The 13,684-nt window shown below is 39.2% G+C and overlaps 1 protein-coding gene and 1 long non-coding RNA gene across 2 annotated transcripts in view; one reads left to right on the forward strand and one right to left on the reverse strand.

Annotated features, from left to right (window-relative positions):
* Nucleotides 1-13,684, reverse strand: part of SMC1 (structural maintenance of chromosomes 1) — a 45,072-nt gene that overhangs the window by 26,091 nt on the left and 5,297 nt on the right. Inside the window, exons 7-10 of the mRNA XM_089702841.1 lie at nucleotides 13,085-13,224; nucleotides 11,792-11,900; nucleotides 938-1,096; nucleotides 150-257 (exon numbers count right to left, since the gene is read on the reverse strand). Coding sequence (XP_089558967.1) covers nucleotides 150-257; nucleotides 938-1,096; nucleotides 11,792-11,900; nucleotides 13,085-13,224 — 516 coding nt within the window. The remainder of the gene's footprint in view (nucleotides 1-149; nucleotides 258-937; nucleotides 1,097-11,791; nucleotides 11,901-13,084; nucleotides 13,225-13,684) is intronic.
* LOC149483681 (uncharacterized) overlaps nucleotides 1-13,684 on the forward strand; it is a 163,200-nt gene that overhangs the window by 9,953 nt on the left and 139,563 nt on the right. The window lies entirely within an intron of this gene.

A 13,684-nucleotide genomic window follows, 5' to 3' on the forward strand; every position in this document is an offset into this window, starting at 1 on the left:
GCATTATACAATGAAGAACTTTTTTTTAATAGATGACTATGATATTTAAAAAGAAAAATGTCCTTCACTAATATCGTTATTGAGAACAAGGGGAACAATTTCAAAACATTTGCGATCCTAAAACTGGCACATAATAAATATAAACTAACCTGTAGTTCATTTCGCAGCCTCCTCTGCTCCTCGAGCGCTTGCTCCGAGCTCTTGATGTGCTCATTTAGTTTCTCCACTCGTTTCATGGCCTCGTTGCGTTCGTGACCCTGTTATCGAAATTAAATATTGATGAAATCCTACCAAATTGTTATAAGTTGTCATTTTATTGTTCTTAATTTATTTAAACTCCTGTATTTAAATGTTTCTGTAAGATATCCAAATAAATAAATTTGGAATTTTTGTATAAATTCTACTTCCTACTAATAACTTTCAGTATTATATTTTAATAGAATATTAAAATATTGAGAATGAATGATTTGAATTTTTAATATTATAAATGTGAAAGTTTGTGAGGAGGGCAATATATATGTCGCAGGCAAATTGTAATATTTCGCCGTTTACAAACAACGGTCGGCATTTTGTAATATGCCGAAAATTCGTAATCAGAAATTTTTCGTTTGGATAAGGGGGTGGGTTAGGTTAGGTTCGTGTTTTTTAAAACTACACAGAAATTGGAGCCCCACGAAGTGGGGCTCTGTTGACTCGCGACCGTCTTTTTGTAGAATTTTGGAAAAAGACGAATTTCGGCATATTACAAAATGCCGACCGTTTATAAACGGCAATATTATACAATTTTCCTGCGACATATATGTATTTTACTGAACTATTCACAGCCGATCGGATCTTTCTCAAATATTGTACATCAATAACCACTCTAAATTTAAACCAGCACATAGTACGTCATCTTTCCACACTTTAAAAGATCCAAATGTAGTTTTTGCCATACCTTCTGGCGATGCTTATTCTCAAACTCTCCCTTCCTCCGCAGCTCGTTATCAAGCCGATCCTGATCAGCCTTCTGCTCTCGGTTCACGGAATCCAACTCTTGTAGATATCTAGCCGCTTGGCGGGACGCCTCCATTTTGAGCTCTTCGTATTCGCGGATCTGGATAAATAATAATATGTAGTTAAAAAAAACTAAAAATCACGCTTTTTATAGAAAACCGAACTAAAAAATAGAAAATTTTACCAAATTAGTGTATTGTCATCGGTCCTCAATAAATCTAGAAAGTTTGAACGAAATCTGGCCGTTTAAAGTGGGTCAAAATCGCGCCCAAAGAAGTCGGTTACAAACATACAGGTGAAGCTAATATAATGCTTGTAAAAACAAAAGAAAATATCTTTAGACATCTACAATTACTTAATTAATTTGAAGCCAGATTGGAGATTTTAGTGATCGTCTCCGTGATTTAGCTTTTACGATAAACCTAACATTTATTACACGTGTAACACGCTTTGTAGAGTGGCTAACACGTATAACACGCTTTACAGAGCGGCTAACACGTATAACACGCTTTATAGAGTGACTTACACGTATAACACGCTTTATAGAGTGACTTACACGTATAACACACTTAACAGAGCGACTAACACGTATAACACGCTTTACAGAGTGACTAACACGTATAACACGCTTTATAGAGTGACTTACACGTATAACACACTTAACAGAGCGACTAACACGTATAACACGCTTTATAGAGTGACTTACACGTATAACACGCTTTGTAGAGTGACTAACACGTATAACACACTTAACAGAGCGACTAACACGTATAACACGCTTTATAGAGTGACTTACACGTATAACACACTTAACAGAGCGACTAACACGTATAACACGCTTCATAGAGTGACTTACACGTATAACACACTTAACAGAGCGACTAACACGTATAACACGCTTTACAGAGTGACTTACACGTATAACACGCTTTATAGAGTGACTTACACGTATAACACGCTTTATAGAGTGACTTACACGTATAACACACTTAACAGAGCGACTAACACGTATAACACGCTTTATAGAGTGACTTACACGTATAACACACTTAACAGAGCGACTAACACGTATAACACGCTTTATAGAGTGACTTACACGTATAACACACTTAACAGAGCGACTAACACGTATAACACGCTTTACAGAGTGACTAACACGTATAACACGCTTTATAGAGTGACTTACACGTATAACACACTTAACAGAGCGACTAACACGTATAACACGCTTTATAGAGTGACTTACACGTATAACACACTTAACAGAGCGACTAACACGTATAACACGCTTTACAGAGTGACTAACACGTATAACACGCTTAATAGAGTGACTTACACGTATAACACACTTAACAGAGCGACTAACACGTATAACACGCTTTATAGAGTGACTTACACGTATAACAAACTTAATAAAGCGACTAACACGTATAACACGCTTTACAGAGTGACTTACACGTATAACACACTTAACAGAGCGACTAACACGTATAACACGCTTTATAGAGTGACTTACACGTATAACACACTTTACAGAGCGGCTAACACGTGTAACACGCTTTACAGAGTGGCTAACACGTGTAACACGCTTTACAGAGAGACTAACACGTATAACACGCTTTATAGAGTGACTTACACGTATAACACACTTAACAGAGCGACTAACACGTATAACACGCTTTATAGAGTGACTTACACGTATAACACACTAAACAGAGCGACTAACACGTATAACACGCTTTACAGAGTGACTAACACGTATAACACGCTTTATAGAGTGACTTACACGTATAACACACTTAACAGAGCGACTAACACGTATAACACGCTTAATAGAGTGACTTACACGTATAACACACTTTACAGAGCGGCTTACACGTGTAACACGCTTTACAGAGTGGCTAACACGTGTAACACGCTTTACAGAGTGGCTAACACATGTAACACACTTTGCAGAGTGGCTAACACATGTAACACACTTTGCAGAGTGGCTAACACGTATAACACGCTTTTTAGAGTGGCTAACACGTATAGCACGCTTTATAGAGTGACTTACACGTATAACACACTTAACAGAGCGACTAACACGTATAACACGCTTTACAGAGTGACTAACACGTATAACACGCTTTATAGAGTGACTTACACGTATAACACACTTAACAGAGCGACTAACACGTATAACACGCTTTACAGAGTGACTAACACGTATAACACGCTTTATAGAGTGACTTACACGTATAACACACTTAACAGAGCGACTAACACGTATAACACGCTTTACAGAGTGACTTACACGTATAACACGCTTTATAGAGTGACTTACACGTATAACACACTTAACAGAGCGACTAACACGAATAACACGCTTTACAGAGTGACTAACACGTATAACACGCTTTATAGAGTGACTTACACGTATAACACACTTAACAGAGCGACTAACACGTATAACACGCTTTATAGAGTGACTTACACGTATAACACGCTTTATAGAGTGACTTACACGTATAACACACTTAACAGAGCGACTAACACGTATAACACGCTTTATAGAGTGACTTACACGTATAACACACTTAACAGAGCGACTAACACGTATAACACGCTTTATAGAGTGACTTACACGTATAACACACTTAACAGAGCGACTAACACGTATAACACGCTTTACAGAGTGACTAACACGTATAACACGCTTTATAGAGTGACTTACACGTATAACACACTTAACAGAGCGACTAACACGTATAACACGCTTTATAGAGTGACTTACACGTATAACACACTTAACAGAGCGACTAACACGTATAACACGCTTTACAGAGTGACTAACACGTATAACACGCTTTATAGAGTGACTTACACGTATAACACACTTAACAGAGCGACTAACACGTATAACACGCTTTATAGAGTGACTTACACGTATAACACACTTTACAGAGCGGCTTACACGTGTAACACGCTTTACAGAGTGGCTAACACGTGTAACACGCTTTACAGAGTGGCTAACACATGTAACACACTTTGCAGAGTGGCTAACACGTCTAACACGCTTTTTAGAGTGGCTAACACGTATAGCACAATTTATAGAGTGACTTACACGTATAACACACTTAACAGAGCGACTAACACGTATAACACGATTTACAGAGCGAATTACACGTATAACACGCTTTGTAGGGTGGCTAACACGTATAACATGCTTTACAGAGTGGCAAACACGTATAACACGCTTTGTAGAGTGACTTACACGTATAACACACTTAACAGAGCGACTAACACGTATAACACGCTTTACAGAGTGGCTAACACGTGTAACACGCTTTACAGAGTGGCTTACACGTATAACACACTTAACAGAGCGACTAACACGTATAACACGCTTTATAGAGTGACTTACACGTATAACACACTTAACAGAGCGACTAACACGTATAACACGCTTTATAGAGTGACTTACGTGCTGGCCACGGACAATTCGCTATAGCGAAAATTCGCGCGGCGCGACTGGCGGCGCGTCTTGCGAATGAATCAAATGTATGGAAATGTACTAGGCATGCCACGCGCAGCGGCGACCAGCGAGACGACCGGCGAATTTCCCCGAGCGAATCGCGCGGCACGACTAGCGATCGAAACAAATGTATGAGTTATTACGGCGCAGGCCACGGAGTCGAGCGGCAGACGCGGCGACTACTCCCGGAGCGAACTTAATTTAAAATAGTTTGTTTTTTTTTCGCGAAAATGGAGACGGAAGCTTTTATTGCAGAAATTCTAGCTAGACCAGCTATTTGGAAGTCTAGCCACCCGCAACATAATTTTTCATCATGCCTATATTTTTCATATTTTTGGTGGAATTCTCCGTCTGTAACACGATTTATATTTAATTCGTGTACTCCACTATATCTTCAAAGCAAAAATGCTGCTACTCTCCAAACAACGTCGAGCTAACTTTGATAAAGCCATCTCGTCTCCTCGTCTACACTGGTCGCGGCGGCGAACGCAACTGCCCGTGGCGTGCTTACCGCGCCGCGCGAATTGCCGCGCCGCCCGTCGCGCCGTCGGTCGCGCCGCCGGTGTCCGTGGCCAAGGTGTTACACGTATAACACACTTAACAGAGCGACTAACACGTATAACACGCTTTACAGAGTGACTGACACGTATAACACGCTTTATAGAGTGACTTACACGTATAACACACTTAACAGAGCGACTAACACGTATAACACGCTTTATAGAGTGACTTACACGCATAACACACTTTACAGAGCGGCTTACACGTGTAACACGCTTTACAGAGTGGCTAACACGTGTAACACGCTTTACAGAGTGGCTAACACATGTAACACGCTTTGTAGAGTGGCTAACACGTATAACACGCTTTTTAGAGTGGCTAACACGTATAGCACGCTTTATAGAGTGACTTACACGTATAACACACTTAACAGAGCGACTAACACGTATAACACGATTTACAGAGCGAATTACACGTATAACACGCTTTGTAGGTTGGCTAACACGTATAACATGCTTTACAGAGTGGCTAACACGTACAACACGCTTTGTAGAGTGGCTAACACGTATAACACGCTTTACAGAGCGGCTAACACGTATAACACGCTTTACAGAGCGGCTCACACGTATAACACGCTTTATAGAGTGACTTTCACGTATAACACACTTAACAGAGCGACTAACACGTATAACACGCTTTATAGAGTGACTAACACGTATAACACGCTTTATAGAGTGACTTACACGTATAACACACTTTACAGAGCGGCTTACACGTGTAACACGCTTTACAGAGTGGCTAACACGTGTAACACGCTTTACAGAGTGGCTAACACATGTAACACGCTTTGTAGAGTGGCTAACACGTATAACACGCTTTTTAGAGTGGCTAACACGTATAGCACGCTTTATAGAGTGACTTACACGTATAACACACTTAACAGAGCGACTAACACGTATAACACGCTTTACAGAGTGACTAACACGTATAACACGCTTTATAGAGTGACTTACACGTATAACACACTTAACAGAGTGACTAACACGTATAACACGCTTTATAGAGTGACTTACACGTATAACACACTTAACAGAGCGACTAACACGTATAACACGCTTTACTGAGTGACTAACACGTATAACACGCTTTATAGAGTGACTTACACGTATAACACACTTTACAGAGCGGCTTACACGTGTAACACGCTTTACAGAGTGGCTAACACGTGTAACACGCTTTACAGAGTGGCTAACACATGTAACACGCTTTGTAGAGTGGCTAACACGTATAACACGCTTTTTAGAGTGGCTAACACGTATAGCACGCTTTATAGAGTGACTTACACGTATAACACACTTAACAGAGCGACTAACACGTATAACACGTTTTATAGAGTGACTTACACGTATAACACACTTAACAGAGCGACTAACACGTATAACACGCTTTATAGAGTGGCTAACACGTATAGCACGCTTTATAGAGTGACTTACACGTATAACACACTTAACAGAGCGACTAACACGTATAACACGCTTTATAGAGTGACTTACACGTATAACACACTTAACAGAGCGACTAACACGTATAACACGCTTTACAGAGTGACTAACACGTATAACACGCTTTATAGAGTGACTTACACGTATAACACACTTAACAGAGTGACTAACACGTATAACACGCTTTATAGAGTGACTTACACGTATAACACGCTTAACAGAGCGACTAACACGTATAACACGCTTTACAGAGTGACTAACACGTATAACACGCTTTATAGAGTGACTTACACGTATAACACACTTAACAGAGTGACTTACACGTATAACACGCTTTATAGAGTGACTTACACGTATAACACACTTAACAGAGCGACTAACACGTATGACACGCTTTACAGAGTGACTAACACGTATAACACACATTATAGAGTGACTTACACGTATAACACACTTAACAGAGCGACTAACACGTATAACACGCTTTATAGAGTGACTTACACGTATAACACACTTTACAGAGCGGCTTACACGTGTAACACGCTTTACAGAGTGGCTAACACGTGTAACACCCTTTACAGAGTGGCTAACACATGTAACACGCTTTGTAGAGTGGCTAACACGTATAACACGCTTTTTAGAGTGACTAACACGTATAGCACGCTTTATAGAGTGACTTACACGTATAACACACTTAACAGAGCGACTAACACGTATAACACGATTTACAGAGCGAATTACACGTATAACACACTTAACAGAGCGACTAACACGTATAACACGCTTTATAGAGTGACTTACACGTATAACACACTTAACAGAGCGACTAACACGTATAACACGCTTTATAGAGTGGCTAACACGTATAACCCGCTTTACAGAGTGGCTAACACATGTAACACGCTTTGTAGAGTGGCTAACACGTATAACACGCTTTTTAGAGTGGCTAACACGTAAAGCACGCTTTATAGAGTGACTTACACGTATAACACACTTAACAAAGCGACTAACACGTATAACACGATTTACAGAGCGAATTACACGTATAACACGCTTTGTAGGGTGGCTAACACGTATAACATGCTTTACAGAGTGGCTAACACGTATAACACGCTTTGTAGAGTGACTTACACGTATAACACACTTAACAGAGCGACTAACACGTATAACACGCTTTACAGAGTGACTAACACGTATAACACGCTTTATAGAGTGACTTACACGTATAACACACTTAACAGAGCGACTAACACGTATAACACGCTTTATAGAGTGACTTACACGTATAACACACTTAACAGAGCGACTAACACGTATAACACGCTTCATAGAGTGACTTACACGTATAACACACTTAACAGAGCGACTAACACGTATAACACGCTTTACAGAGTGACTTACACGTATAACACGCTTTATAGAGTGACTTACACGTATAACACACTTAACAGAGCGACTAACACGTATAACACGCTTTATAGAGTGACTTACACGCACAACACACTTTACAGAGCGGCTTACACGTGTAACACGCTTTACAGAGTGGCTAACACGTGTAACACGCTTTACAGAGTGACTAACACGTATAACACGCTTTATAGAGTGACTTACACGTATAACACACTTAACAGAGTGACTAACACGTATAACACGCTTTATAGAGTGACTTACACGTATAACACACTTAACAGAGCGACTAACACGTATAACACGCTTTACTGAGTGACTAACACGTATAACACGCTTTATAGAGTGACTTACACGTATAACACACTTTACAGAGCGGCTTACACGTGTAACACGCTTTACAGAGTGGCTAACACGTGTAACACGCTTTACAGAGTGGCTAACACATGTAACACGCTTTGTAGAGTGGCTAACACGTATAACACGCTTTTTAGAGTGGCTAACACGTATAGCACGCTTTATAGAGTGACTTACACGTATAACACACTTAACAGAGCGACTAACACGTATAACACGTTTTATAGAGTGACTTACACGTATAACACACTTAACAGAGCGACTAACACGTATAACACGCTTTATAGAGTGGCTAACACGTATAGCACGCTTTATAGAGTGACTTACACGTATAACACACTTAACAGAGCGACTAACACGTATAACACGCTTTATAGAGTGACTTACACGTATAACACACTTAACAGAGCGACTAACACGTATAACACGCTTTACAGAGTGACTAACACGTATAACACGCTTTATAGAGTGACTTACACGTATAACACACTTAACAGAGTGACTAACACGTATAACACGCTTTATAGAGTGACTTACACGTATAACACGCTTAACAGAGCGACTAACACGTATAACACGCTTTACAGAGTGACTAACACGTATAACACGCTTTATAGAGTGACTTACACGTATAACACACTTAACAGAGTGACTTACACGTATAACACGCTTTATAGAGTGACTTACACGTATAACACACTTAACAGAGCGACTAACACGTATGACACGCTTTACAGAGTGACTAACACGTATAACACACATTATAGAGTGACTTACACGTATAACACACTTAACAGAGCGACTAACACGTATAACACGCTTTATAGAGTGACTTACACGTATAACACACTTTACAGAGCGGCTTACACGTGTAACACGCTTTACAGAGTGGCTAACACGTGTAACACCCTTTACAGAGTGGCTAACACATGTAACACGCTTTGTAGAGTGGCTAACACGTATAACACGCTTTTTAGAGTGACTAACACGTATAGCACGCTTTATAGAGTGACTTACACGTATAACACACTTAACAGAGCGACTAACACGTATAACACGCTTTATAGAGTGACTTACACGTATAACACACTTAACAGAGCGACTAACACGTATAACACGCTTCATAGAGTGACTTACACGTATAACACACTTAACAGAGCGACTAACACGTATAACACGCTTTACAGAGTGACTTACACGTATAACACGCTTTATAGAGTGACTTACACGTATAACACACTTAACAGAGCGACTAACACGTATAACACGCTTTATAGAGTGACTTACACGCACAACACACTTTACAGAGCGGCTTACACGTGTAACACGCTTTACAGAGTGGCTAACACGTGTAACACGCTTTACAGAGTGACTAACACGTATAACACGCTTTATAGAGTGACTTACACGTATAACACACTTAACAGAGCGACTAACACGTATAACACGCTTTATAGAGTGACTTACACGTATAACACAATTAACAGAGCGACTAACACGTATAACACGATTTGTAGAGCGAATTACACGTGTAACACGCTTTACAGAGTGACTAACACGTATAACACGCTTTATAGAGTGACTTACACGTATAACACACTTCACAGAGCGACTAACACGTATAACACGCTTTATAGAGTGACTTACACGTATAACACACTTAACAGAGCGACTAACACGTATAACACGCTTCATAGAGTGACTTACACGTATAACACACTTAACAGAGCGACTAACACGTATAACACGCTTTACAGAGTGACTAACACGTATAACACGCTTTATAGAGTGACTTACACGTATAACACACTTAACAGAGCGACTAACACGTATAACACGCTTTATAGAGTGACTTACACGCATAACACACTTTACAGAGCGGCTTACACGTGTAACACGCTTTACAGAGTGGCTTACACGTGTAACACGCTTTACAGAGTGGCTAACACATGTAACACGCTTTGTAGAGTGGCTAACACGTATAACACGCTTTTTAGAGTGGCTAACACGTATAGCACGCTTTATAGAGTGACTTACACGTATAACACAATTAACAGAGCGACTAACACGTATAACACGATTTACAGAGCGAATTACACGTATAACACGCTTTGTAGGGTGGCTAACACGTATAACATGCTTTACAGAGTGGCTAACACGTATAACACGCTTTGTAGAGTGACTTACACGTATAACACACTTAACAGAGCGACTAACACGTATAACACGCTTTACAGAGTGACTAACACGTATAACACGCTTTATAGAGTGACTTACACGTATAACACACTTAACAGAGTGACTAACACGTATAACACGCTTTATAGAGTGGCTTACACGTATAACACACTTAACAGAGCGACTAACACGTATAACACGCTTTACAGAGTGACTAACACGTATAACACGCTTTATAGAGTGACTTACACGTATAACACACTTAACAGAGTGACTAACACGTATAACACGCTTTATAGAGTGACTTACACGTATAACACACTTAACAGAGCGACTAACACGTATAACACGCTTTACAGAGTGACTAACACGTATAACACGCTTTATAGAGTGACTTACACGTATAACACACTTTACAGAGCGGCTTACACGTGTAACACGCTTTACAGAGTGGCTAACACGTGTAACACGCTTTACAGAGTGGGTAACACATGTAACACGCTTTGTAGAGTGGCTAACACGTATAACACGCTTTTTAGAGTGGCTAACACGTATAGCACGCTTTATAGAGTGACTTACATGTATAACACACTTAACAGAGCGACTAACACGTATAACACGATTTACAGAGCGAATTACACGTATAACACGCTTTGTAGGGTGGCTAACACGTATAACATGCTTTACAGAGTGGCTAACACGTATAACACGCTTTGTTGAGTGACTTACACGTATAACACACTTAACAGATTGACTAACACGTATAAAACGCTTTATAGAGTGACTTACACGTATAACACACTTAACAGAGCGACTAACACGTATAACACGCTTTATAGAGTGACTTACACGTATAACACACTTAACAGAGCGACTAACACGTATAACACGCTTTATGGAGTGACTTACACGTATAACACACTTAACAGAGCGACTAACACGTATAAAACGCTTTATAGAGTGACTTACACGTATAACACACTTAACAGAGCGACTAACACGTATAACACGCTTTTTAGAGTGACTTACACGTATAACACACTTAACAGAGCGACTATCACGTATAACACGCTTTATAGAGTGACTTACACGTATAACACACTTAACAGAGTGACTAACACGTATAACACGCTTTATAGAGTGACTTACACGTATAACACACTTAACAGAGCGACTAACACGTATAACACGCTTTACAGACCGAATTACACGTATAACACGCTTTGTAGAGTGGCTAACACGTAGAACACGCTTTGTGGAAAATACACAGTGGAAAATACAAACATCTTACACGTGACAAACATACATTCATTACAAGACTATACTTATATACCTGCGCTTCTTCCAAATGCACGTCAGCTCTAGTAGCACTAGTGCCGAGCTGCGTCTGCTCCCAGGTCGCTTTCTGTTCTTCTATTTCGCGTAATTCACCCTCCAGTTTACTGAAATATGTTTAAATTGTACAAATTAGTGTTGATAGACCGTGATTATTATTATTTTTTTAATCTTTATTTTACAAACGAGGGTTTGATGTGATTAATATTAATTAGCTGTTCTCTCGTGGCTGTAACTGCGTGGCGAAAGGAAAGTTCATGAAGTTATGCGTAATTATCAATTTATATGCGTAATTTATGCATAGTTTTAAGAATGGTTAAAGTAACTTTATTGAAAACTAGCGACCCGCCCCGGCTTCGCACGGGTGCAATGCTGATACTAAATACACTACAGAAAAACTGTGAACGTTGTATATAAAAACATAGCGGCCGGCCGGCCGGTACCGCCGCAAACGCCACGTCCCGCAATTTTTAAATCTGTAATATCTTCGAAAATATTCACTTAAATCATACGGTGTAAAGGGCCATATAGATCTATATTAAATGAACAATGTATTCAAGGTATTTAATTGGTTAAGGATTAATTCTATATTGGTTAAAATCGCTTCGAAAATTAGCCATTATTTGTCGTAAAAAGTAAATGACAAAAAAAGTTATTGTGGGTTATCCATAAGAGATAGACATATACCATCGCGGACTTTTCTGTAGACCTTTTCAATGTGTATAATACTTAGTACATTATTTTGATAAAACTCGTAGGGTTCAGCCTGCGTATGCAATGTAAGCGGAAAAAATATAATTTTTTACGACATCACATTAGAAACCTCAAAAATAACAGTACTTCTCCACTATTTAATGGGTGTTATTATACATATAAACCTTCCTCTTGAATCACTCTATCTATTAAAAAAAACCGCATCAAAATCCGTTGCGTAGTTTCAAAGATTTAAGCGTACAAAGGGACATAGGGACATAGGGACATAGGGACAGAGAAAGCGACTTTGTTTTATACTATGTAGTGATAGGGAAAAATTATAACCGCATCATACAATTATTACTACTGTATGTATTATATTATCCGATTATATTATGCACAATGTTCGTAGTAAGATTTTAAAGAGCCATTTTCATGTATTTTTAGTAAATAATATTTTTTTTTGTTATTATATACGTTTTAATAATGTCTATGTCTCTACATCTTTTACAATAAAGAAAATAAACAATCTGTTCGTAGGTCTGTCTCTATCTTCCAATGAAGAAAATGAAAAATCTGTATGTATGTCTCTCTATACCGTATATCAGCCTGATGAGCCTCATGCGCTTTGCGAGCTTGTTCGAGCGTTTTCACCGCACTTTCTAGTTTCTTCTGCGTGTGCGACACTCGTTCTTTTGCCTTTATGAAGGTGGGACGCTTTTTTGATACTTCTGCTTCCTGTAAATAACATTTACTAGTTAAATTAAGTTTAATTTTACGAGAGATTATACATTAATAGGCCATCCACACGTGTGCCGAACAACGTGACAAACAACGAACACATAGGGACAGCACTATACGAAGAAAAGAGATGTACTTATTTCCTTCTCGCTTCTCTGTATAGCGCCGTCCCTATATTGTGTTCGTTGTTTGTCACGTTGTTCGGCAGACGTGTGGATGGCCTATTAGAAATTAAAGATTTTTAACGGATTTTAAACACGTTTTATTCATTATATTTATGTTGAAGATTGACGCATTTTACTTAATATTTAATTTTTTTACCTTTAGAACACATTACAGCAATTACAAGTCAACTGTTTCGATTAAACAATGTTCAATTCTTAATTTCAAGTTCCAAGTATCAAACAATTTATTTGATACTAGCTTCCACCCGCGGCTTCGCCCGCGTGGTGTTTTG

The sequence above is a fragment of the Colias philodice genome, chromosome 13, assembly GCF_061535455.1.
Source record: "Colias philodice isolate Cphi_HAF_F1 chromosome 13, ilColPhil1 Martin Lab GWU primary, whole genome shotgun sequence".
NCBI lineage: Eukaryota > Metazoa > Arthropoda > Insecta > Lepidoptera > Pieridae > Colias > Colias philodice.